Source organism: Stomoxys calcitrans, chromosome 5, assembly GCF_963082655.1.
Source record: "Stomoxys calcitrans chromosome 5, idStoCalc2.1, whole genome shotgun sequence".
Lineage (NCBI taxonomy): Eukaryota > Metazoa > Arthropoda > Insecta > Diptera > Muscidae > Stomoxys > Stomoxys calcitrans.
In genome coordinates, this window is record NC_081556.1 from 111299302 (window position 1) to 111322708 (window position 23407).

A 23407-nucleotide genomic window follows, 5' to 3' on the forward strand; every position below is an offset into this window, starting at 1 on the left:
TATGCCATTTTGTCTTGTTTTATGGAACATCGCATTAAAGACTAATTTTATATATTAACTATTGGTTGTCCAAAGTAATTGCGGATTTTTCATATAGTCGGCGTTGACAAATTTTTTCAACGGCTTGTGACTCTGTAATTGCATTCTTTCTTCTGTCAGTTATCAGCTGTTACTTTTAGCTTGCTTTAGAAAAAAAGTGTAAAAAAGTATATTTGATTAAAGTTCATTCTAAGTTTTATTAAAAATGCATTTACTTTCTTTTAAAAAATCCGCAATTACTTTTTGGGCAACCCAATAGCTGAACTCGGCCCGTTGCGCCTTTTTATACCCACCACCATAGGATGGGGTTCTATTTATTTAGTCATTCCGTTGGTTACACCTCGAAATATTCGTCTTAGTCCCCATAAAGTAAAGGGTGATTTTTTTGAGGTTAGGATTTTCATGCATTAGTATTTGACAGATCACGTGGGATTTCAGACATGGTGTCAAAGAGAAAGATGCTCAGTATGCTTTGACATTTCATCATGAATAGACTTACTAACGAGCAACGCTTGCAAATCATTGAATTTTATTACCAAAATCAGTGTTCGGTTCGAAATGTGTTCATTCACCGTAACGTTGCGTCCAACAGCATCTTTGAAAAAATACGGTCCAATGATTCCACCAGCGTACAAACCACACCAAACAGTGCATTTTTCGGGATGCATGGGCAGTTCTTGAACGGCTTCTGGTTGCTCTTCACTCCAAATGCGGCAATTTTGCTTATTTGCGTAGCCATTCAACCAGAAATGAGCCTCATCGCTGAACAAAATTTGTCAAAATTTGAACACATTTCGAACCGAACACTGATTTTGGTAATAAAATTCAATGATTTGCAAGCGTTGCTCGTTAGTAAGTCTATTCATGATGAAATGTCAAAGCATACTGAGCATCTTTCTCTTTGACACCATGTCTGAAATCCCACGTGATCTGTCAAATACTAATGCATGAAAATCCTAACCTCAAAAAAATCACCCTTTATATATATTCTTGATCCTCTCGACGTTCCAAGTCGAACTAGCCATGTCCGTCCGTCGGTCTGTCGAAATTACGATAGCGGTCGAACTCGTAAAGCTAGCCCCTTGAAATTTTGCACAGTTACTTAATATTCATGTAGGCCGTTGGGGATCGCAAATGATAGATATAGCTCCCATATAAACCGATCTTCCGATTTAACTTCTTGAGCCTCTTTAAGCCGCAATTTTTGTCCGATTTGGCTGAAATTTTGAACGTAGTGTTCTGTTATGACTTTCAATAACCGTGCCAACAGTCCAAATCGGTCTATAACCTGATTTAGCTTCCATATAAACCGATTTCCCGATTGGACTTCTTGAGACCTTACAAGACGCATAACAAGTCCGACTTGGCTGAAATTTTGCATGTAGTGTTAGGTTTTGACTTCATACAACTGTACTAAGTGCGGTCCACATCGATCTATAGCCCGATATAGCTCCCATATAAACAGATTTTCCAATTTCATTTTGAGGCTCCGGAAGCCGCATTTTTTTCCAAATTGGCTGACATTAGTGTTCTATTATGGTGGTGGTTGGTGGGTTTACGGTGTGGACCACCAGAAACGTGGTCCCGAATGTGGGCATCAGTTGCGTGCTTTACTCCCAAATATCTTTTCTTTGAGCCCCAAATTGCCATGGTAAATATGTATGACGAATTTAGCAGTATACATATCTAGCGACTCCTGTTAAGGGGGTGTTTTGCAGAAGGGTTAGACCCGCAGAAATTTTCTATTCTCAAATACCCTTCATTTGAGCCTCATTTTGCCATGGTCGCTAAATATGTTAGACTAAAGGTTGTTTTGGGTAGTGGGGTGGTCCCCCTAACACTTAGCCCTGAAAAATATCAGCATCATGCTCTACTTTCAAATATCATTAATTTGAAGCCCATATTGCCATTGGTTTAAGGGGCACTTGGACTCGATTGGATTTCAAATTATATTATAATCACAAATCTTTGCCTTCTTTCTTCTTTGATTGGCTATGACAGAACATTTAACATTTGTACAGAACATTGTTCTGCGCTTCTTCTATAATCTATGACACCAAGTTTCGAGGTGTCTCCCAGCACTTGATCTTCCCGTCGGGCTTTTGGTCCTCCCGGCTTGCGTGTACCACCTTGTTTGCCTTCAAAAAACTTCTTTGCTGGAACTTCTTCAACCATGCTGACAAGAAGACCTAGCTAACACAGCCGTTGTATTGTGATACTTATTACAATATTATCGTCGTTTTATCGCTCGTGGTTCATACGAAGCATATTTTCTCCATTAACGTAAACTGGTCCATATATTTTAAGAAAAATACTTCTCTCAAACACTCCAAGTACTGTCTCGTATGCTTTCACAAGTACCCATAACTTAGAACCATATAATAACACGGGTAATATCAGTGTCTTGTATTTGTGTAATCTTCGTCTGTATATATCACTGGTGGTGGGAATCCAATGTTCGTCACGTCCGAGCCTTGTGGTTTCCAGAAGCTATTCCCTACCGATTAGGTTAATGAACATTCCACTATGGAACAGGGGAAAACTTCTCACATATCAATGAGGGCTGTCCAATACAATTTTAAGCTCAAAGATAAGGGTTCTGCTTTTAATAGAAGAGTTCAAACGGCGTGCCGCAGTGCGACACTTCTTTGGGTGAAGTTTTTACATGGCAAAGTACCTCACAAATGTCGCCAGCATTAGGGGGTAAGACCACCGCTGAAATTTTTTTTCTGATGGTCTCGTCAGGATTCGAACGCAGGTATTCAATGTAGGCGGACATGCTAAACTCTGCGCTATGGTGGCCTCCCGGTTAGGCTATCTTCTAATATTCCATGAGCCCACTTCACTATTCTTCCCAGTATACTGCCGATTAATGCACAGTTCCCCCCCTCTCTTATGTTAGCAAGATACACTTTTCATTGTTAAGGAGTTTATTACAACGCTGGCACATACATACATACATGCTTACTACTACTAAAACTATTTTGAAAGGACATACTTATCAGTCTAGACTTAAATATTAGCAATATGTACAAATCAGAGCATACTGAATGTCAAAATAGGGAAGTACAGCTCTTGCTTCTTTTTAGTTGAAAATAGTGATAGCAATGGTGTTGTTTGGTGAGATGGTTTTAACCTGAGACGCATTTGAATACAGTGCGTTGTGTTTTGGGGCCAGCTTTATTTATTCGGAGCTCTTGCCTCTCTTCTTGTAGTCATCTTCATCCTTAGGCAAATCCTTGGCAGCCTTGGCGACAGCAGTGATTTCGGGATTGATCACACTGCCATAGGGCACGAAACCATTTACGCCAGCGGTATAGAATACTTCAACTTCATCACCATCATCGTTGATGTATTTGTAGGAACCTTTGATTTCTAAGGACTCCGCGTCGGTACCTTCACCCACAACGGTGGCCTCTTCTTCGCGTTGAGTACCATCACCGGTTTCGTAGGCCACTTGATAGGAGCCATCTTCATGTTTGGTAATTTCTGACTTCACAATCTCGACTTGCTCTTTATCTTCCTTGGCGGGTGCAGCCAAGACCAGGGCAGTGCAGGCAACAAGAACAATCAACTGAAAGAGAAAAATATTGAAACTTGAATACTTTTGATCAAGTATGGCAAATGTGTAAAAATTAGAAAAAAAATTAAGACGAAATCCTAAGTTGTCAATATAGATATTGAGGCAATTTGTGGTATCACAGTTGCAAGAAACCAAACCGGATACTATGCAGAGGAACTCAGACTTATCTGAAAAACGTTAGCAGTTTGGCCACTGGTACGCTTACTTTGCCATAGAAATACACTGAGTTTATAAAAGGTCACTGGGAGCATTTCCCCTATTAACACTTATATTTAGCAATTTTAAATATTATTTACAGTTGAGATTCCATTCCAGGATATTGTCCGGCTTTAGAACATTGTTTAATGCTTTCTATTATTTACAGTGCTAAGTAAAGACCTTAATCTCCCCCGAAACAAACTTCTGTAAAACAATTCATTTCCAATAAATGATTTATTTCCCCGACTCTTTTTAAACTTCATAAAATATATGTGAAATACAGCAATACTTTGGATTAATGCTAAATTTTTTACTTTATTTCAGCTTCAAAACTTATTTCAAATCAGCTGTGAACTTCAACGTTGTATAAGGTAAGTATTGACAATTTTTTTTTTTTTGTGCTGTAGCAATATTTGATAAAGTAATGAAATAAGAGTGTACTTTTGGGATTAAAGTTTCCATACTCCTTTATAGGACTTATGACAAATTGCTGATTACAAAGGTGCGGAATAAGATTGACCGAAAGAATGATCTGAGTGAAAAAGATACATTACAGCACTCCATCTATATGGAAACTTTTGTAGGGTTTTCAATACTGGATAAGTTTCTAACTAATCAAATATTCCCAGGGTCGAAATTTGGATAAAAGTCACTATAAATATATGTGAATATACTTCTACAAAGTAATAGGTTAAGGCGCCCAGTTCAGGGGTCGTGGGTTCGAAAAGCCTCACATAAGTCACTGTATCAAATTTCAGTGAAATCGGATTATAAATGCGCCTTTTATGGGCCCAAGACTTTAAATCGAGATATCGATCTACATGACAACTATATCCAAATCTGGACCGATTTGGGCCAAATTGAAGAATAATCTCGAAGAGCTTAACGCAACTCCCTGTCTCAAATTTCAGCGGCATCGCGCCTTTTATGGGCCCAAAACCTAAAACAGAGAGATCGGTCTATATGGCAACTATATCCAAATCAGGGCCGATCTGTGCCATACTACAGAACTATGTCAAGGGTCTTAACCTAACTCACTGTCCCAAATTTCGGCGATATCGGACGATAAATGCGCTTTTTATGCGCCCAAAACTTTCAATAGAAAGATCGGTCTATATGGCAGCTATATTCAAATCTGGACCGATCTAGGCCAAATTGAAGAAGGACGTCGAAGAGCCTAACACAACTCATTGTCCCAAATTTCGGCGATATCGGACGATAAATGGGCCTTTTATGGGCCCAAAACCTTAAATGGAGTGATCGGTCTATATGGCAGCTATATCCATATCTGAACCGATCAGGGCCAAATTAAAGAAAGATTTCGAAGGGCCTAAGAAAACTCACTGTCCCAAATTTCACATAATAAATGCGCCTTTCATGTCCCCAAAACCTTAAATCGAGAGATCAGTCTATATGACAGCTATATTCAAATCTGGACCGATCTGGCCCAAATTGAAGAAGGACGTCGAAGAGCCTAACACAACTCAATGTCTCAAATTTCAGCGGCATCGGACAATAAATGCGCCGTTCATGGCCCCAAAACCTTAAACCGAGAGATCGGTCTATATGGCAGCTATATCCAAATCTGGACCAAATTAACGAAGGATGTCGAAGGGCCTAACACAACTCACTGTCCCAAATTTCAGCAATATGGGATGATAAATGTGGCTTTTATGGGTCTAAGACCCTAAATCGGTCAATCGGTATATATAGGGGCTATATCGAGATATAGTCCGATATAGCCCATCTTTGAACTTAACTTGCTTATGGACAAAAAAAGAATCTGTGCAAAATTTCAGCTCAATATCTCTATTTTTAAGACTGTAGCGTGATTTCAATAGACAGACGGACGGACATGTCTAGATCGTCTTAGATTTTTACGCTGATCAAGAATATATATAGTTTATAGGGTCGGAAATGGATATTTCGATGTGCTGCAAACGGAATGACTAAATGAATATACCCCTATCCTTCGGTGGTGAATATAAAAACAAGTAAGAAGGCATTCAGTTCGGCTGGGCCGAACTTTAGATGCGCACTTTAGAACTTAGATGCGCTGGCCTGGACTTTAGATGCGCACGAACTTTAGATGGGCCAAATTTTAGATACGCATGTTAACCGTTATATCCAACTATAGACCAATTGGGATCATATTGAACACAGATGTCTGTAGGCATAACACATCTTACTGTGCCAAATTGCAGGGAAATGGGGTAATAAACGCTAATTTTATGGGCCTAAAGACTAAATTAGGGTCCGTGGTATATATCGCAGCTATATTCAAACATTAACCGATTATAAAAAGCATGGATCTCGAGAAGCCTTACGCAGGTCACTTTACCAAATTTCAGTGAAATCGGATAATAAATGAGCCTTTTGACGCCCAAGACCCTGAATCGGGAGATCGGTCTATATGGCAGCTATATCGAAATATAGCCCAATCTTGACCATACACGGTAAGGCAACACATTGTGTCATATTTTAGTAGCTAAAATATGCGGTTTTAACGCGTCCATGATCTTTAATCAGCAGATCGGTATATGGGGGTTATATGAAGGGTTTGTCCGATAAAGCCCATCTTCGAACTTCGAACTGCCTATGAACAAACAAGTAAAAACGTGTTAAGTTCGGCCGGGGTATCCTCCACCTTGGGGTATCTACCACCTTGGGTATCCACCACCTTGGGTACCACCACCTTGGGTATCCACCATCTTGGGCATCCACCACCTTGGGTATCCACCATCTTGGGTATCCACCACCTTGGGTATCCACCACTTTGGGTATCCAACACCTTGGGTTTCCACCACCTTGGGTATCCACCACCTTGGGTATCCACCACCTTGGGTATCCACCACCTTGGGTATCGACCACCTTGGGTACCCACCACCTTGGGTATCCAGCACCTTGGGTATCCACCACTATAGGTATCCAACACCTTGGGTTTCGACCATATTGGGTATCCACCACCTTGGGTATCCACCACCTTGGGTATCCACCACCTTGGGTATCCACCACCATGAGTATCCACCACCTTGGGTATCCACCACATTGGGTATTCACCACCTTGGGTATCCACCACCATGGGTTTCCACCACCATGGATTCACCTAAAAATTAACTGAGTTTTTATTTGAATTATTTTGGTTTCAAGAAGTCATATCGGGATATCGGTACTTGGGGGCCTATATTACCTTACTGACCGATTTGGATGAAACTTGACAAGGATGTTGTAAGTCATAATATGGGGTTTTGGGCCAAATTTCATCCAAATCAGGTGAAAATTTGGGCTTCTTAGGACTGAAGAAGTCAAATCCGGGGATCGTTTTATATGTGGGCTATATTTGTTTATAGGCCGATTCGATTCATACTTAACATGAAAGTTAAAAGTCATAACGCAAGTTCCAAATTTCAACCAAATCGGATGAAAATTAAGGGCTTCTAAGGGCTGAAGAAGTCAAATCCGAAAATCGGTTTATATGGGGGCTATGTCTGTTTATAGAACGATTCGAATCCTACTTGGCATGGAAATTAGAAATCATTGCCCAAGTTTTTGTTCAAAATTGCAACCAAATCGGATGAAAATTAAGGCTTCTAAGGACTCAAGATGTCAAATCCGAAAATCGGTTTATATGGGGGCTATATTTGGCATGGAAATTATTTCAGTCATAACTCAATACTTTGTTTCAATTTTCAGCCAAATCTGATGAAAATTGATGCATTTAAGGGCTCAAGAAGTCAAATCCGGGGATCGGTTTATATAGGTGCTATACCTGTTTATAGACCGATTCAAATCATACTTGGTATGGATGTTGGAAGTCATACCTCAAGTCTTTGTTCCAAATTTCAGCCAAAGCGGATGTGAATGGGGGTTTCTAAGATCTCAAGAAGTCAAATCCGGGGATCGGTTTATATGGGGGCTATATCTGTTTATAGACCGATTCGAATCATTTGTTTCCAAATGGTAGCCAAATCGCATGAAAATTAAGGCTTTCAAGGGCTAAAGAAAAATCAGGGGAGCGGTTTATTTGGGAGCTATATCAGGATACCGATACGGATCATACTTGGCATGGACGTTGAAAGTCATAACACAAGTCTTTGTTCCAAATTTAAGCCCAGTTGAATTTAAGCACAGTTGAGGCTTCTAAGGGCTCAAGAAGTCAAATCCGGGGATCGGTTTATATGGGGGCTATATCCAAATCTGAACCGATATGGCCCATTTGAAATCCCCAATGACCCGCATCTATAAGACGTATATATGCAAAATTTCAAGCTGCACGCTTTCGACCGCTATCGTGATTTCAACAGACAGATAGACGGACATGGCTATATAGACTCAGAATGTCAAGATGATCCAGAATATACATATATATATACTTTAGGGGTCGCAAATCAATATTCCGAGGGGTTACAAACGGAATGACTATGATTGGTATACCCCCCATCCTATGGTGATGGGTATAAGAAAGAATCTGTGTAAAATTTCAGCTAATATCGTCATTTTTAAGGCCTGTAGCGTGGTTTAACAGACGGACGGATATGGCTATATCCTCTTAGATTTTTACGACGATCAAATATGTAAATATATATACTTTATAGGGTCGAAAATGGAAATTTCGATATGTTGTTAAATTTTTCGTACATGGTATATATTGGGTTGCCCAAAAAGTAATTGCGGATTTTTCATATAGTCGGCGTTGACAAATTTTTCACCGCTTGTGACTCTGTTATTGCATTCTTTCTTCTGTCAGTTATCAGCTGTTACTTTTAGCTTGCTTTAGAAAAAAAGTGTAAAAAAAGTATATTTGATTAAAGTTCATTCTAAGTTTTATTAAAAATGCATTTACTTTCTTTTAAAAAATCCGCAATTACTTTTTGGGCAACCCATAGTAGAGGCCACCGTAGCGCAGAGACTAGCATGTCCGCCTATGACGCTGAACGCCTGGGTACGAATCCTGGCAGGAACATCAACAATTTTTCAGCGTTGGTTATCCCCTCCTAATGTTGGCGACATTTGTGAAATACTTTGCCATTTAAAAACTTCTCCCCAAATAGTTGTCGCTCTGCGACACGCCGCTCGGACTAGACTATAAAAAGGAAGTCCCTTATCATTGAGCTTAAAATTGAATCGGACAGCACTCATAGATATGTGAGAAGTTTGCCCCTGTTCCTCAATGGAATGTTCACGGGTAAATTTGTATTTGTATACTTCTCGTGGGTAAGTTGGAATATCTTAATAGACCAAAGATTATGCTCCCGTAAATGTCGTTCAGTTGAATGGGCCCCTTTCGCACTCGGGGGTGCAGATAAGGTCTCATATGATTACACTTTCTCGGTAAGAGTTGCGCTTCGCCTCTACCATACAAACCACTCTCTGGATTAGGTTTCTAAAGGTGCCCGTAAGTTTTAAGCCATTTGAAAATAGTTTCACATTAAAATAAGATTGCATTTGCATTTTAAGTATCTTTCAAATTGGTTTCTGGAACGTCCAGATGGCGCTTTTGGTATACGATTTGGTTGCAGAACATACATGCCCAGTAGCTATACACCAGTCAAATAAATCAAAATAAATTGTAATTCGGAATCTAAGATGAGACAACTTTGTTCATTTTAACAGTTTTATAGAATACACTCTCAACTCCAAAATCATCAAAGCCTATGCATTTTAGTAAAGTCCGTTTTAATTAAAGATTTTTTCAAAATTTATCACTACCCAATAATGGAACTTTTATCACACTCTACTTTGCCGTTACACTTTTATACAAAAAATTTGTTTTTTTCTTTAAGTCAACACTTACAAATTTGAACATTTTTGTGTTATTAATCTAGTTGAAGTGGGATTTGTGAAACAGATGAAGACTACTACCAAAATGATGACCAGTTTTGAAATGTTGTCGCTTTTATATCTTCAAACTCGAAAAGTGTGAAAAAATTGAGAATTTGGTCAAAAAATTTATTTAAGCATGCAAAACATGATCTGCATCCTGTTTAATATACAATTTTCGCTTATATGGTTCAACCATAGCAGCAGCAGTAGTAGAAATATTTATATACCCATATAGAATTGATTTCGTTATAATGCTGCTGTGGCCAACTAGACAGAATTCGAAATTCGAAGATGCAGACTGGGCAGTGATGTTAGCAACACCATGCACTAGATTTTTATCTCTGACCAAATGTCAGGGTTGACATCAAGTGCTAACTAACATCCAAAAAAAAAAAAAGTAGTAGTGCTGCTGCTGGGCTAGAAACAGTTTCGTAACAAACTATTTAGGAAAAAACAAAACGAAAACACATCAAACAGGCTGATATGATAATTCCAGTAGAAGCAAAAAAAAAAAAAAAAAATATATTGTCCATCAAAATGTTGCTTGTTCGGTTTCTTAAAGAGATCTAATTTCAAGTATTTTAATGTCTTCTTGGATGGATAATAAAGCTTTTGCAGACATGTGTTTTGTAAAAAAAAAAAACAAAAAAAGAAACAATACCAAAATGCATAATTGCATAAATTATCAATGATTGAATTTGATCACTTTAACAGCTAGATTTGCCGGCAGCTAGCACGTCAAGCTATTAATTTGCTTATTTTTATTAGTCCAACCGACAGTAGGGCATATCGGTAATTACACGAAAATGGTTTTAAAAGTCATTAAAATTAGTTATTGTGCGGTATCTATTTCTAGGCAAACAGAGAATATTGAATAAGAACTGTTATGCTATTGGAGTTATATCAAGTCCGATTCGGACCATAAATGAATGCTGAACATTGCAGAAGTCATTGTGTAATATTTCAGTTCATTCGGATAAGAATTACGCCTTGTAGGGAGCTGCATCAAGTTATAGATCGATTCAAACCATATTGGACACGTATGTTGAAAGTCATGGGAAAAGTCGTTGTAAAAAATTTCTGCCAAATCGGATGAGAATTGCTCCCTCTAGAGGGTCAACAAGTCAAGATCCCAGATCGGTTTATATGGCAGCTATATCAGGTTATGTACCGATTTGCGCCTTACTTGGCACAGTTGTTGGAAGTCATAACAAAACACCTCATGCTAAATTTCAGCCAAATCGGACAAGAACTGCGCCCTCTAGAGGCTCAAGAAGTCAGGACCCATGATCGGTTTATATGACAGCTATATCGGGTTATTCACCAATTTAAACCATACATAGCACAGTTGTTGCAAGTCATAACAAAATACCCCATGCAAAATTTCAGCCAAATCGGACGAGAATTGGGCCCTCCAGAGTCTCAAGAAGTCAAGACCCATGATCGATTTATATGACAGCTATATCGGGTTATGTACCGATTTGCACCATACTAGGAACAGTTGTTGGAATTCATAACAAAATACCCCATGCAAAATTTCAGCCAAATCGGACGAGAATTGTGCCCTCCAGAGGCTCAAGAAGTCAAAACCCATGATCGGTTTATATGACAGCTATATCGGGTTATGCACCAATTTAAACCATACTTAGCACAGTTGTTGGAAGTCATACCAAACCGCCACGTGCAAAATTTAAGTTAAATCGGACGAGAATTGCGCCCTCTACAGGCTCAAGAAGTCAAGACCCCAGATCGGTTTATATGGCAGCTATATCAAAACATAGACCGATTTGGTCCATTTACAATCCCAACCGACCTACACTAATAATAAGTATTTGTGCAAAATTTCAAGAGGCTAGCTTTACTCCTTCGAAAGTTAGCGTGCTTTCGACAGACAGACGGACGGACAGGCAGACGGATGGCCAGGCAGACGGACGGACGAACGGACAGACGGATGGATGGACGGACGAACGGACGGACAGGGTCTCAGACGCATATTTCGAAGTTTTACAAACTGAATGATGAAATTATTGGGTTGCCCAAAAAGTAATTGCGGATTTTTTAAAAGAAAGTAAATGCATTTTTAATAAAACTTAGAATGAACTTTAATTAAATATACTTTTTTTCTAAAGCAAGCTAAAAGTTACAGCTGATAACTGACAGAAGAAAGAACGCAATTACAGAGTCACAAGCTGTGAAAAAATTTGTCAACGCCGACTATATGAAAAATCCGCAATTTCTTTTTGGGCAACCCAATAGTATACTCCCATCCTATGGTGGAGGGTATAAAAATCAATTTGTATTTGTTTGTTTGTGTGTTCCTTATATACTCAGAAACGGCTGAACCGACTTTCTTGAAATTTTCACTGATGGTACATAATGATCCCATCGTGAAAATAGGGTACTAAATTTTTGATATCTGAAGGGGGACGGACCCTCCCCCATACCACTATTTTCAAAAACGCCAGATCTCGGAGATGCCTGCACCGATTTAAGCGAAATTTCGTATGCCACCTTATGGTATCCCAAAAACACGAAATTGGTAAAAAATTTTGGGGTCAAATAACCTGGGGGCACGCCCCATCTCAAAACCCACCCAAACGGACATGTTTACCGATTGGAACAATATGGGTATCGAATGAAAGGTATTTAAAAGTAGAGTACGAGCTTGGTATACAAATTTTACCGTAAGTGTTCGGGGGGTCCCCCACCCCCCAAAAAAACCCCTCAAAAGACTCTTTCACCGCTTTGAGCAATATGGGAATCAAATGAAAGTTATTTAAAACTAGAGTACAAATCTGACATACAAATTTATTCCTTGCTGTCTGATGGACCTCCCCACCCCCCAAAACTCCCCCGCGGCATGAATGTCCAACGTCTCAAAATGGGTATAAAATGAAAGGTCTTTTAAAGTTGACTACGAATCTGATTTACTCATTTGGGACAGAGTCTGGGACCGTCCCACCCATCTTATACGCTTCAATGAGAGATGGTCACAAAGAGGGGACTGTGAGCATTCCAAAACTATGTGGTCTAATCTAGACTCGAAGAGGTCTACCGCTTTACTCTCACTGGCTAGAAAAGACGTCTCAATCATTGTGTCCATCATGAAAGGCCACGTGTAGTCGGAAAACATGCTGACATACTGGAAGTTGCCAGTAACAACTTTTTAAGAAGCTGTGAGGACATTGAAGAAGAAATGTGTGTCTCGCACTGGCAGTCAGAAGGAGTTCCACTTTCATTTCTTTGAGAATCTGTCTGATTTAGCAGATGTGAACGTTCACATACCGGGAAGATCAAAAGCCCAATGTTAAGATCAAGTGGTGGGAGATACCTCAAAACTTGGTGTCAGAGGTTTTAGAATGAGAAGATCGAAGATCGATTCGCGTGGAACGCTATTCTACATTCGGCTAGTGGAACAAATGTTCCGTCATAGCCAATTAAAGAAGGGAGGAAAGAAGAACTTTCGCATATTGTTGGGCCTTTTAAAGTGATCTGGATGGTTGAACGGTATGAACCAGAAGGCATCTTCCTTCTTATGTTCCTGTGGTATCACAATGGACGAAAACGTCTAAGTGAGTCTGATGGTAGACTGCCACTTAAACCTAACCTTACCTATCTAGAACGATATCGAAAATTGGACCTTGGAGTACCATATTCGAAAGTAAGCAAATCCAACTCAATATTCTATATTTAATAGAATATCTTCAGAGTATGGAATTCTCAAGAATAAGGAGATTGGGGTGACCCGTATAAATGATGGCGGTTGCAAAAATGTGAAATATTTGTTCTGTATTCGGCGAAATTCTTAAGGGGGATAATGCAGCTCACCATTCCAGTTTTTTCGCGGTCAAATGCAAAATAAGACAACTTTGGTTTTAAGATATACAAACAGAAGAACGGCTTAAGTAGGGCGGCATTTAGTTGGCATAGAAGATATTTGGTTAGACCGCTAACGGGAAATATCCAAAAAGGTTAAAAAACAGCAAAATTCCACGCGTTTATTATTTGCACGAATATATGGACAGACAGAAAAACTGATAGATATGGCTAAATCAAATCTGCAAGTAATTTTAAATCAATTAGCGTTGCAACATAGCTATAAACATCTTTACCATAACAGTGGTGTAGAAAATTCCAAAGCATTAACCTTAGATGTACATATTGTATGAGTCTGTCGATAAACACCCTGTACTTTGGTGCCAGACACTGGTTTAGAAAGAATTAAAATGCGCGTATTTAGTAGCGATATTAAGTAATATCATTGCAAATATATGACCAATAAACGAATATCAAGACGATTGGCTGATCTTTCCGTTCAATGTTAATTTGTTTTATTAACAAAAATTACCTCAGAAACTGGTCCATGTTCGAATGAAATAAAATTAATGCAAACAAGTCATTAGGCTTTTTCATAGAATAAATTTATTTGGGAACACGAATTGGCCCATAAGCAGCGTAGTCATTGGATATGATCTTTAATAAAATTCCGGTTTACAACTCAGTTCATATTGCAGTGCATGTGTAGAGTCCAAATGATAATTTTAATTTTATATATTGGGTTGCCCAAAAAGTAATTACGGATTTTTTAAAAGAAAGTAAATGCATTTTTAATAAAACTTAGAATAAACTTTAATCAAAAATACTTTTTTTACACTTTTTTTCTAAAGCAAGCTAAAAGTAACAGCTGATAACTGACAGAAGAAAGAATGCAATTACAGAGTCACAAGCTGTGAAAAAATTTTTCAACGCCGACTATATGAAAAATCCGCAATTACTTTTTGGGCAACCCAATAGTTCACTTGTTCACCTATTTAGTTGGACATTTTCGTTTCAGCTTAATTTAGAAAGTGAATTTAAGTGCTTAATGCCAAAGACATTTGTCGAAGAAATAAATTTCCAAATAAAAGAGCACGGATAGGAAGTGTATGTCATGGTTATTCCATATTCGACTGAAAATCAAAGCACTAGGCAACAAAAAATATGAAATTTTTTTAAAGAAGGTGGTAAAAGTGTTTATACTCTTACCAACTTGGACGATGATTACTTTCGGTACACAGAAAAGGGTAGAGTAAGTCTTAACAAATATTCACATAAATATTTTTGATACACATCATTTATATGTCATTCCTTGAAACATTAATCCGCGAGTCTATTAATTAGCGTTCCACTTTGATGTAGCCATGTTGTCCGCTTTTCCGTTCTGTTGTTCATCTGAGGAAATCACGATTGAATTACAATGAATAAAGCTATTAGCTTGAATGTTGAGACAAAAAATAATTCATGTAGATGTGGGCCTTTTAGAATTACAATTCTGGTTATCATGTAAACGAGGCGTCTGGTTAGTTGTATACTCGGATAACCAGTACGGGGGTCGTGGGTTCTATTCTCACTCACAGTCTTTCACTACTGTGGTATCACAATGGACTAAAATAGCCGACCGTTTCGCTTTTCCACAGCGTTGCATGCGCATTCGTCGCCCACGCCCTTAACTCGGAATGTGTCAACCCGAAAGGCTTCGGGTTAACCAAGTTTATTGACGGCAGTCTTCTGGCCCTCTAGATTAGATCCATCCGTGTAACATGATCATCCAGATAGCAATGCTAGGGTTCTATCAATTCAAGACTGTGGCGCTGGCAGTAGTGCCTCGCACTCGATCTCAAGGTTCATTTCAGGTATCCGATCGGAAACCTCTTCTCTTCCTTCCAGGTTTCCTATCGTCGCCTTGATTATACCGCGATGGTATGAGCTGCTCCTATCCTTAATCCATTCTCCCATCGCCTTAAGTTTCATAGGCGTAGTGGTTGCCTCACATTTAATCTGTATGTCAATGGGTCGGATATCTAGAATAGTCTCCAGTACCCACTAGGCGTTGTTCGCGACGCCTGAACCTGATGTAGCGATGGTCTGAAAAGGAGTGCTATTTGGAGACCCTCAAACCCTGAACCTCTCGACCAGATTTTCCGAACATATTGTCACGTTCTGCCTAATCCTATTAACAAAGGTAATTCTTGAATTAGTATTCAAGAATTCTGCCAGGGCTTGTTTGTTTACCTGTATTGAGTTACTTGTCCCTGAACTACCTTGTCCCTGAACTACATGGTATAAAATTAGAATCTTTGCTTATCCTAGTCTTCCCGATATTGAGAAAGTTGGTGATGGTCTCGTCATTGGCCCCCTGTTCGTTAGGCGGTATTGAGTAAGCTGCCACTGCACGGCCTCAATATAAGGATCTTACCTATCTTAGTTTTCCCAATCTTGAAAAAGATAGCCTTGCCCCCGAAGTACGCCATGCTTTTAGTCTAAGCCAAACTTGTCACGGAGACTTGATCAATGCCCACCACAATGAGAGTTCCTTCCTTCTTCTCCTCCCTGTGGAAAACCTCCCCATGTCTCCCGACCACATCTTTATTTTGTTTGCGATCCGAGGCGAATTTGCCGTCCTCACCCTTAATGAATACCGTCACCTTTGTCAGCTGGGGGATGTTCAGCTTTTTCACAAGGACGAACTTTGCGTGTGGGTACTTCCAATGAGCGTTTTGAATCTATCAATTCAAAGACCAGCATAAAGATGTCCCCTCTATACTCGCAGCTTATAATTTGTAATTCGTATACCCCTTTGTTCACAGGATGCTCCGATTGGAACCGGTGATCTGATGGAATCCTACCGGATGCACTGCCACTAACGAGGACTGCAAAAGTCAGTTTATCCCTGTTGTTCTTCCTTGTTACTCTGGCGTAAGAGGGAGGCTCCTTACCCTTTTCCTTTGTGTCCGTTGGATGTCACACTCCTTCATGAAGACTCGGGCTACGTGCACGCTTCCTTCGTTCCTGTTTCTACTTTGTCTCCCTCCGCAGGACACTACCTGGAGTCTCCATTGCGTGAGAGCTGGCTTGGTCGTCCCAGAGTACTTGAAAGCGGGAAGTCCCTTTTCTTATTCAATGCCTTAACAGTGTTATGTACTTCGGGAGATCTGATTCTCTTTCCAGATTTCGTAGAAGTGCCTGGTATGTCAGTTGTATCCCTTCCGACATCCTGCACTTTCGCCCGATTGCGCTGCTGGTGCATACTTTCATGTCTCCTTTGTCGAGCCCCTGTCTCCTTTGTGGGTTTAGAAAAGCCCGCGCTCACGTCATCCCGTCATCCTGCTATCCTCATCTCTCGATTCGGCTGCGATGACTGTTTTATAGACACTGTCGCTGTCTGAATTGCGTCCTCTAGAGGGCCAAGAAGTCAAGATCCCATATCGGTTTATATGACAGCTAGATTAGGTTATCAACCGACTTTAACCATACTTAGAACAGTTGTTGGAATTCATAATGAAAAACCTCATAGGTCGCTTGGTATTGTAAATGGGCCATATCGGTTCATGTTTTGATATAGCTGTCATATAAACCAATCTTGGATCTTGACTTTTTCAGCCACTAGAGGGCGCAATTCTTATCCGATTTAGCTGAAATTTTGCACGAAGTGTTTTGTTGTGGTTTCTAACAACTGTGCTGAGTGTGTTTGAAACCGGTCCATAACGAGTTCTGTCATATAAACCTATCTGGGGTCTTGACTTCTTGAGCCTATAGAGGGCGCAATTATTGTCTGATTTGGCTGAATTTTTGCACATAGTATTCCGTTATTTTTGCACATAGTATTCCAACAAAACGCAGAAAAACCCTCTCTCACGTCATCCCGTCATCCTCCTATCCTCATCTCTCGATTCGGCTACGATGACTGTTTCATAGACACTGTCGCTGTCTGAATTGCATCCTCTAGAGGGCCAAGAAATCAAGATCCCATATCGGTTTATATGACAGTTAGATTAGGTTGTCAACCGACTTTAACCATACTTAGAACAGTTGTTGGAAATCATAATGAAAAACCTCATAGGTCGGTTGGGATGGTTAATGGGCCATATCGGTCCATGTTTTGTTATAGCTGTCATATAAACCGATCTTGGATCTTGACTTTCTCAGCCACTAGGGGGCGCAATTCTTATCCGATTTAGCTGAAATTTTGCACGAAATGTTTTGTTGTGGTTTCCAACATCTATGCTAAGTGTGTTTGAAACCGTTCCATAACCAGATCTGTCATATAAACCTATCTGGGGTCTTGACTTCTTGAGCCTATAGAGGGCGCAATTATTGTCCGATTTGACTGAATTTTTGCACATAGTATACCGTTATTTTTGCACATAGTATTCCAACAAATGTGCCAAGTATGGTTTAAAATCGGTCCATAACCTTATATAGCTGTCACATTAACCTATCTGCGGTCTTGATTTTTTTAGCCTCTAGAGGGCGCAATTATTATCCGATTTAGCTGAAATTTAGCATGACGTGTTTTATTATGACTGCGAACAATAGTGCCAGATATGGGTTAAATCGCTGTATAACCTAATATAGCTGCCATATTAACCCATCTGGGATCTTATTGGTTTGCCCAAAAAGTAATTGCGGATTTTTTAAAAGAAAGGAAATGCATTTTTAATAAAACTGAACTTTAATCAAATATACTTTTTTTACACTTTTTTTCTAAAGCAAGCTAAAAGTAACAGCTGATAACTGACAGAAGAAAGAATGCAAACAGAGTCACAAGCTGTGAAAAAATTTGTCAACGCCGACTATATGAAAAATCCGCAATTACTTTTTGGACAACCCAATATTATCCGATTTGACTGAAACTTTGAACAACGGCTTCTCCCATGGCTTTCACCATACGCGTCAAATACGTTCTGAAGAGGTCTATAGCCTGTTACAGCTCCCATATAAACTCATCGAACTTGAGCCCCTTAAGGATTTAATTCTTACTCGAATTGGCTGAAATTTCACACAATGACTTCTACTATGGCCTCCAATATTCAGTTCAATTATGATGCGAATTGGACCATAACTTAATATAGCTCCAATAGCATAACAATTCTTATCGCTTATGTTTTGTTTGCCCAAAAAGGAATACCGGGAAAAGAAGTCGACAAATGCGATCCATTGTAAAGGGGATAGAAGATTCTAGGCTGTTGATTGTCATCAACATTTGAAGTTATTGCTTAAGCTTCGAGTCCCATGCACGTATTATACAGGTATATGTTGGCATAGTTGTCTTAATAAATGACTTAATTTATTGTTTTCTTGCATTTGACATGATATAATGCCACAATTTATATCTTTCCACACATGTCTTGATATTCTGCCATTAGCAATAGACTTTAATTAAAAGTAACAATTTTCAATTAAACAAATCGATTCCATTAACCTCCTCTTGTACGGCAGTATGGTGGCACATCAACACATTTGTTTGTTTTGCTTAAATTATTTACCTAATAAAGGCCATTGAAAGGTTTTTGATTCAATTCCCAATTGGCTGTTGGAGAATGCACAACAAGCAACACCCCCACACCAGTGATGCTACAGCCTGCTGCATGGATGAGGCATTTTTTTTTCTGCCGCTGTCAGCCGCATAAATGTCATTTTCATAAAATAACGAATATTTATCAATGCTATTTTAGTGTTGCCGATGTTGCCGAGGCTAATGTAGAATCATTTGTCAAAATTGTCAAAGAACATTGTCATTGTAACATGGGTAGGAGTAGCAAAGTGTGACAGATGCGTGAGTAGCTAAGGAAGTTTTATGTCTAGCACTGTGAGATTAGGGAAGAGCGATACTAATTTTGTAATTGACATACTATTGTATCCAACTGTTTATTTGTGGTAAAGCCAGGGCGGCGGAGTCTGGCCCTCGACTCCGACCACTGATCGGAGTCTAAGTCGGAGTCGGAGTATTAAGCCGGAGTCGGAGTTTAAGTCGGAGTCGGAGAGTTGTTCGGAGTCCGAGTATTAAGTCGGAGTCGAAGAGCGGTTCGGAGTCGGAGTATTAAGCCGGAGTCGGAGTGGGAGTATTAAGTCAGAGTCGGAGAGCGGTTCGGAGTCGGGGCAAGCATGCTCAACTCCGAATCAAAGTCCAACTCCGGCTTAATATTCCAACTCAGACTTCGACTCCGGCCACAAAAACTCGACTCAGCAGTCCTGTCTTAAACATTTCTTGCTTTCTTGTGTATGTCCTTCCTTCTTTGACTCTTAGGAACAATTACTTTAATTCTTTTTGTTTAAATGCTTTAAAATGACGATCGTTGACGTGGACCAAAACGTTCTCATAAATTTATATCCATGGTGAAGACATGTAGAAGAATTTTGAAAAAAAAAAAATTTTTTTTTTTGGTTTCTTTTGCCAATGTATTTTTGGTCTCACACTCAGTTCGCATCACTTAACAAGCAGCCCACGTATAAATTTGCATTTGAATTAACACTTAATGTATTACTGCCACAATAGAGCTGTAGAAGACATGCAGCCAAACGGAATAAACAACAATAGAAATGGTATTTGTTTAATCATCATTTAATTTTTTTTTATTTCTGTTGTACAATAAATTTATAGCATTTAAGGCATAAAAAAGTACTTAAGTCTTCACCTACACTTGTTCTAACATTGCATTGCGCCGTAGATTGTCAGTCATTCCTAGTGATTTTTTTTCAACATTGATTTTCCTAATGATTTCTATGTGACTTTGGCCCATGCAAGTCTGAGATAGAATTTGCCTGACTTTGCTGCCAGATTAGTTAGCCAATCCCAAAATAGATAAACTCCTCCGATTCATTAGGTGAACATGTGAATTTTGAATTCTGCTCATCTTCGAGATATGCAATTCATTTGTTAGCAAGAAATTATTATGTATTTATTGCATGCAAACAATTGGTGCTTGATTAACCAATGGGATTAAAGTCGTGGTATTTTATGTATTTATTAAAACAAAACAAAGATATTAAGCCCCTGTCAAATTCCAAACTATGGGTTGCCCAAAAAGTAATTGCGGATTTTTTAAAAGAAAGTAAATGCATTTTTAATAAAACTTAGAATGAACTTTAATCAAATATACTTTTTTTACACTTTTTTCCTAAAGCAAGCTAAAAGTAACAGCTGATAACTGACAGAAGAAAGAATGCAATTACGGAGTCACAAGCTGTGAAAAAATTTGTTAACGCCGACTATACGAAAAATCCGCAATTACTTTTTGGGCAATCCATAAAACAAATAAAAGCGTGCTAAGTTCGACCGGGCCGAATCTTATATACCCTCCACCATGAATCACAGTTGTCGAGTTCTTTTCCCGGCATCAAGTCAAGAAGTCAAGACCCAAGATCGGTTTATATGGCAGCTATATCAAGATATGGACCGATTCGAGATAAGAAGAAGTCAAGACCCAAGATCTGTTCATATGACAGCTATATCAGGTTATGAACCGATTTGAACCGTACTTGGCACAGTTCTAGGATATCATAGCAAAATACTTCGAGGCAAAATTTATTCAAATCGGATAGGAATTGCGCCCTCTAGAGGTTCAAGAAGTCATAACCCAAGTAGAGGCTCAGAAAGTCATAACCCAAAATCGGTTTTTTATGGCAGTTATATAAAAACGTGGACCGATTTAAACGAATTGCGCCCTCTAGAGTCCTAAGAAGTCAAGAACCCAGATGGATTTATATGTCAGCTATATCAGGTTATGAACCGATTAAAACCATACTTAGCACAGTTGTTGCAAGTCACAACAGAACACTTCATGCTAAATTTCAGCCAAATTGGTTAAGAATTGCGCCCTCTAGTGCCTCAAGAAGTCAAAATCCCAAATCGGTGTATATGGCAGCTATATCAGGTTATGGACCGATTTGAAAAATACTTGGCTTAGTTATTGGAAGTCACAACAAAACACCCCTTGCTAAATTTCAGTCGAATCAGTTAAAAATTGCGCCCTCCAGTGCCTCAAGAAATCCCAAATCGGTGCACAATTTCAGCCAAATCGGATAAGAATTGCGTCCAATAGAGGCTTAAGAAGTCAAGATCCCAGATCGATTTATGTGGCAGCTATATCAGTTGTTTCAATTCACAACACAACACTTCATGCTAAATTTCAGCCAAATTGGTGAAAAATAGCGCCCTCTTGTGGCTCAAGAAGTCAAAATCCAAAATCGGTTTATATGGCAGCCATATCAGATTATGGACCAATTTGAACGATATTTGGCATTGTTATTGGAAGTCATAGCAAAACATTTCGTGCAAAATTTTAGCCAAATCGGATAAGAATTGCGCCCTCTAGAGGCTTAAGAAGTCAAGATCCCAGATCGATTTATATGGCAGCTATATCAGGTTATGAACCGATTTAAACCATGCTTAGCACAGTTGTTGCAAGTCACAACAGAACACTTCATGCTAAATTTCAGCCAAATTGGTTAAGAATTGCGCCCTCTAGAGTCCTAAGAAGTTAAGATCCCAGATCGGTTTATATGGCAGCAATATCACCTTATGTGCCGATTTGAACCATAGTTCACAAAGCTTTTGGAAGTCAAAACGAAACATTTTATGCACAATTTCAGCCAAATCGGATCGATTTATATGGCAGCTATATCAGGTCCATTAACAATCCGAACCGATTTACATTGATAAGAAGTATAAGTGCAAAATGTCAAGCGACTAGTTTTACTTTTTGGAAAATTATCGTGCTTTCAACGAATGGATGGACAAACAGACGGATGAACATGACTAGAACCACTTAAAATGTCATGACGATCAAGAATATTTGTACTTTATGAGGTCTTAGATGAATATTTCGTGGGGTTACAAACGGGATGACGAAATTAGTATATCCTCATCCTATGGTATAGGGTATAAAAAATAAACTAGTTTTTGTTGATGTTGTTGCCACATTTCTCATGTGGAGGTGGCAATCCTCGTCAAGCTCCTGCGTGAGCAAGCTCGTTCCGATCCAAACGACCGATCTCCACGGGAACAAGATGGCCATTGGTTATTTAAAGGCGCCAATAACTTGCCTTATCATATCGATCATCATAGGCACTCAGTATTTGTGCAAGAACCGGTGCCGCCCGGCCTCTCACTAACACTCTCTGCTCAATACCGCTGATTGTCCGCGACTGCCGTTGCAGCTACTCTGTATGGAGCACTCCACTATGCGCAACCTGTGGACGCGCCCGGTAGCTCGCAGCTAAGCTTCTCGTAACATCAATGAACACCACACATATTGGACCCCAATGCTTCAGCCTGTGTGGTGCTCACAGCTATACCGTACCGGGGAAAAAAAACTAGTAACAAGTAAAAGCATGCTAAGTTCGGCCGGTCCGAATCTTGGGAACGAAAGTAATTGCGAATTTTTCATATAGTCGGCGTTGACAAATTTTTTCACAGCTTGTGACTCTGTAATTGCATTCTTTCTTCTGTCAGTTATCAGCTGTTACTTTTAGCTTGCTTTAGAAAAAAAGTATATTTGATTAAAGTTCATTCTAAGTTTTATTAAAAATGCATTTACTTTCTTTTAAAAAATCCGCAATTACTTTTTGGGCAACCAATATATACCTAGCTTCTGTCAAATCAGCAAAAATGAAAGCTTCTAGGAACCGAACATGGATGGTCGAGAGAACGGTTTGCATGGAAGCAATATCAGCTTATAGAGTGATTTGGACCATATTTGGCACAGTTGTTAGAAGTCGAACGCAGCATATAAAATTTCATACAAATCGGACAAAAATTGCGGCTTGTAAGGGCTCAAGAAGTCAAATCGGGCGATCGGTTTATATGGGAGCTATATCTAAATCTGAACCAATATGACCCATTTGGAACCCCTAAAGACCCACATTAATATTAAGTATCTGTGGAAAATTTTTAACGGCTTGCTTTACGCGTTCGACCGCTGTCGTGATTTCAATAGACGGACG

At 39.3% G+C, this 23407-nt stretch overlaps 1 protein-coding gene and 1 long non-coding RNA gene across 2 annotated transcripts in view; one reads left to right on the plus strand and one right to left on the minus strand.

The window, feature by feature from the left end:
- The window catches only part of LOC131997594 (uncharacterized), a 348184-nt gene that overhangs the window by 207605 nt on the left and 117172 nt on the right, over positions 1-23407 (plus strand). Inside the window, exon 2 of the long non-coding RNA XR_009398296.1 lies at positions 4145-4191. This is a non-coding gene — a long non-coding RNA (uncharacterized LOC131997594). The remainder of the gene's footprint in view (positions 1-4144; positions 4192-23407) is intronic.
- Positions 3126-9691, minus strand: LOC106088238 (endocuticle structural glycoprotein ABD-5-like). The gene is made up of 2 exons (XM_013253656.2): positions 9615-9691; positions 3126-3613 (listed from the first exon to the last, which is right to left on the minus strand). The coding sequence occupies exons 1-2, from the start codon at positions 9624-9626 to the stop codon at positions 3224-3226; spliced, it is 402 nt and encodes a 133-aa protein (XP_013109110.1). The 5' UTR covers positions 9627-9691; the 3' UTR covers positions 3126-3223.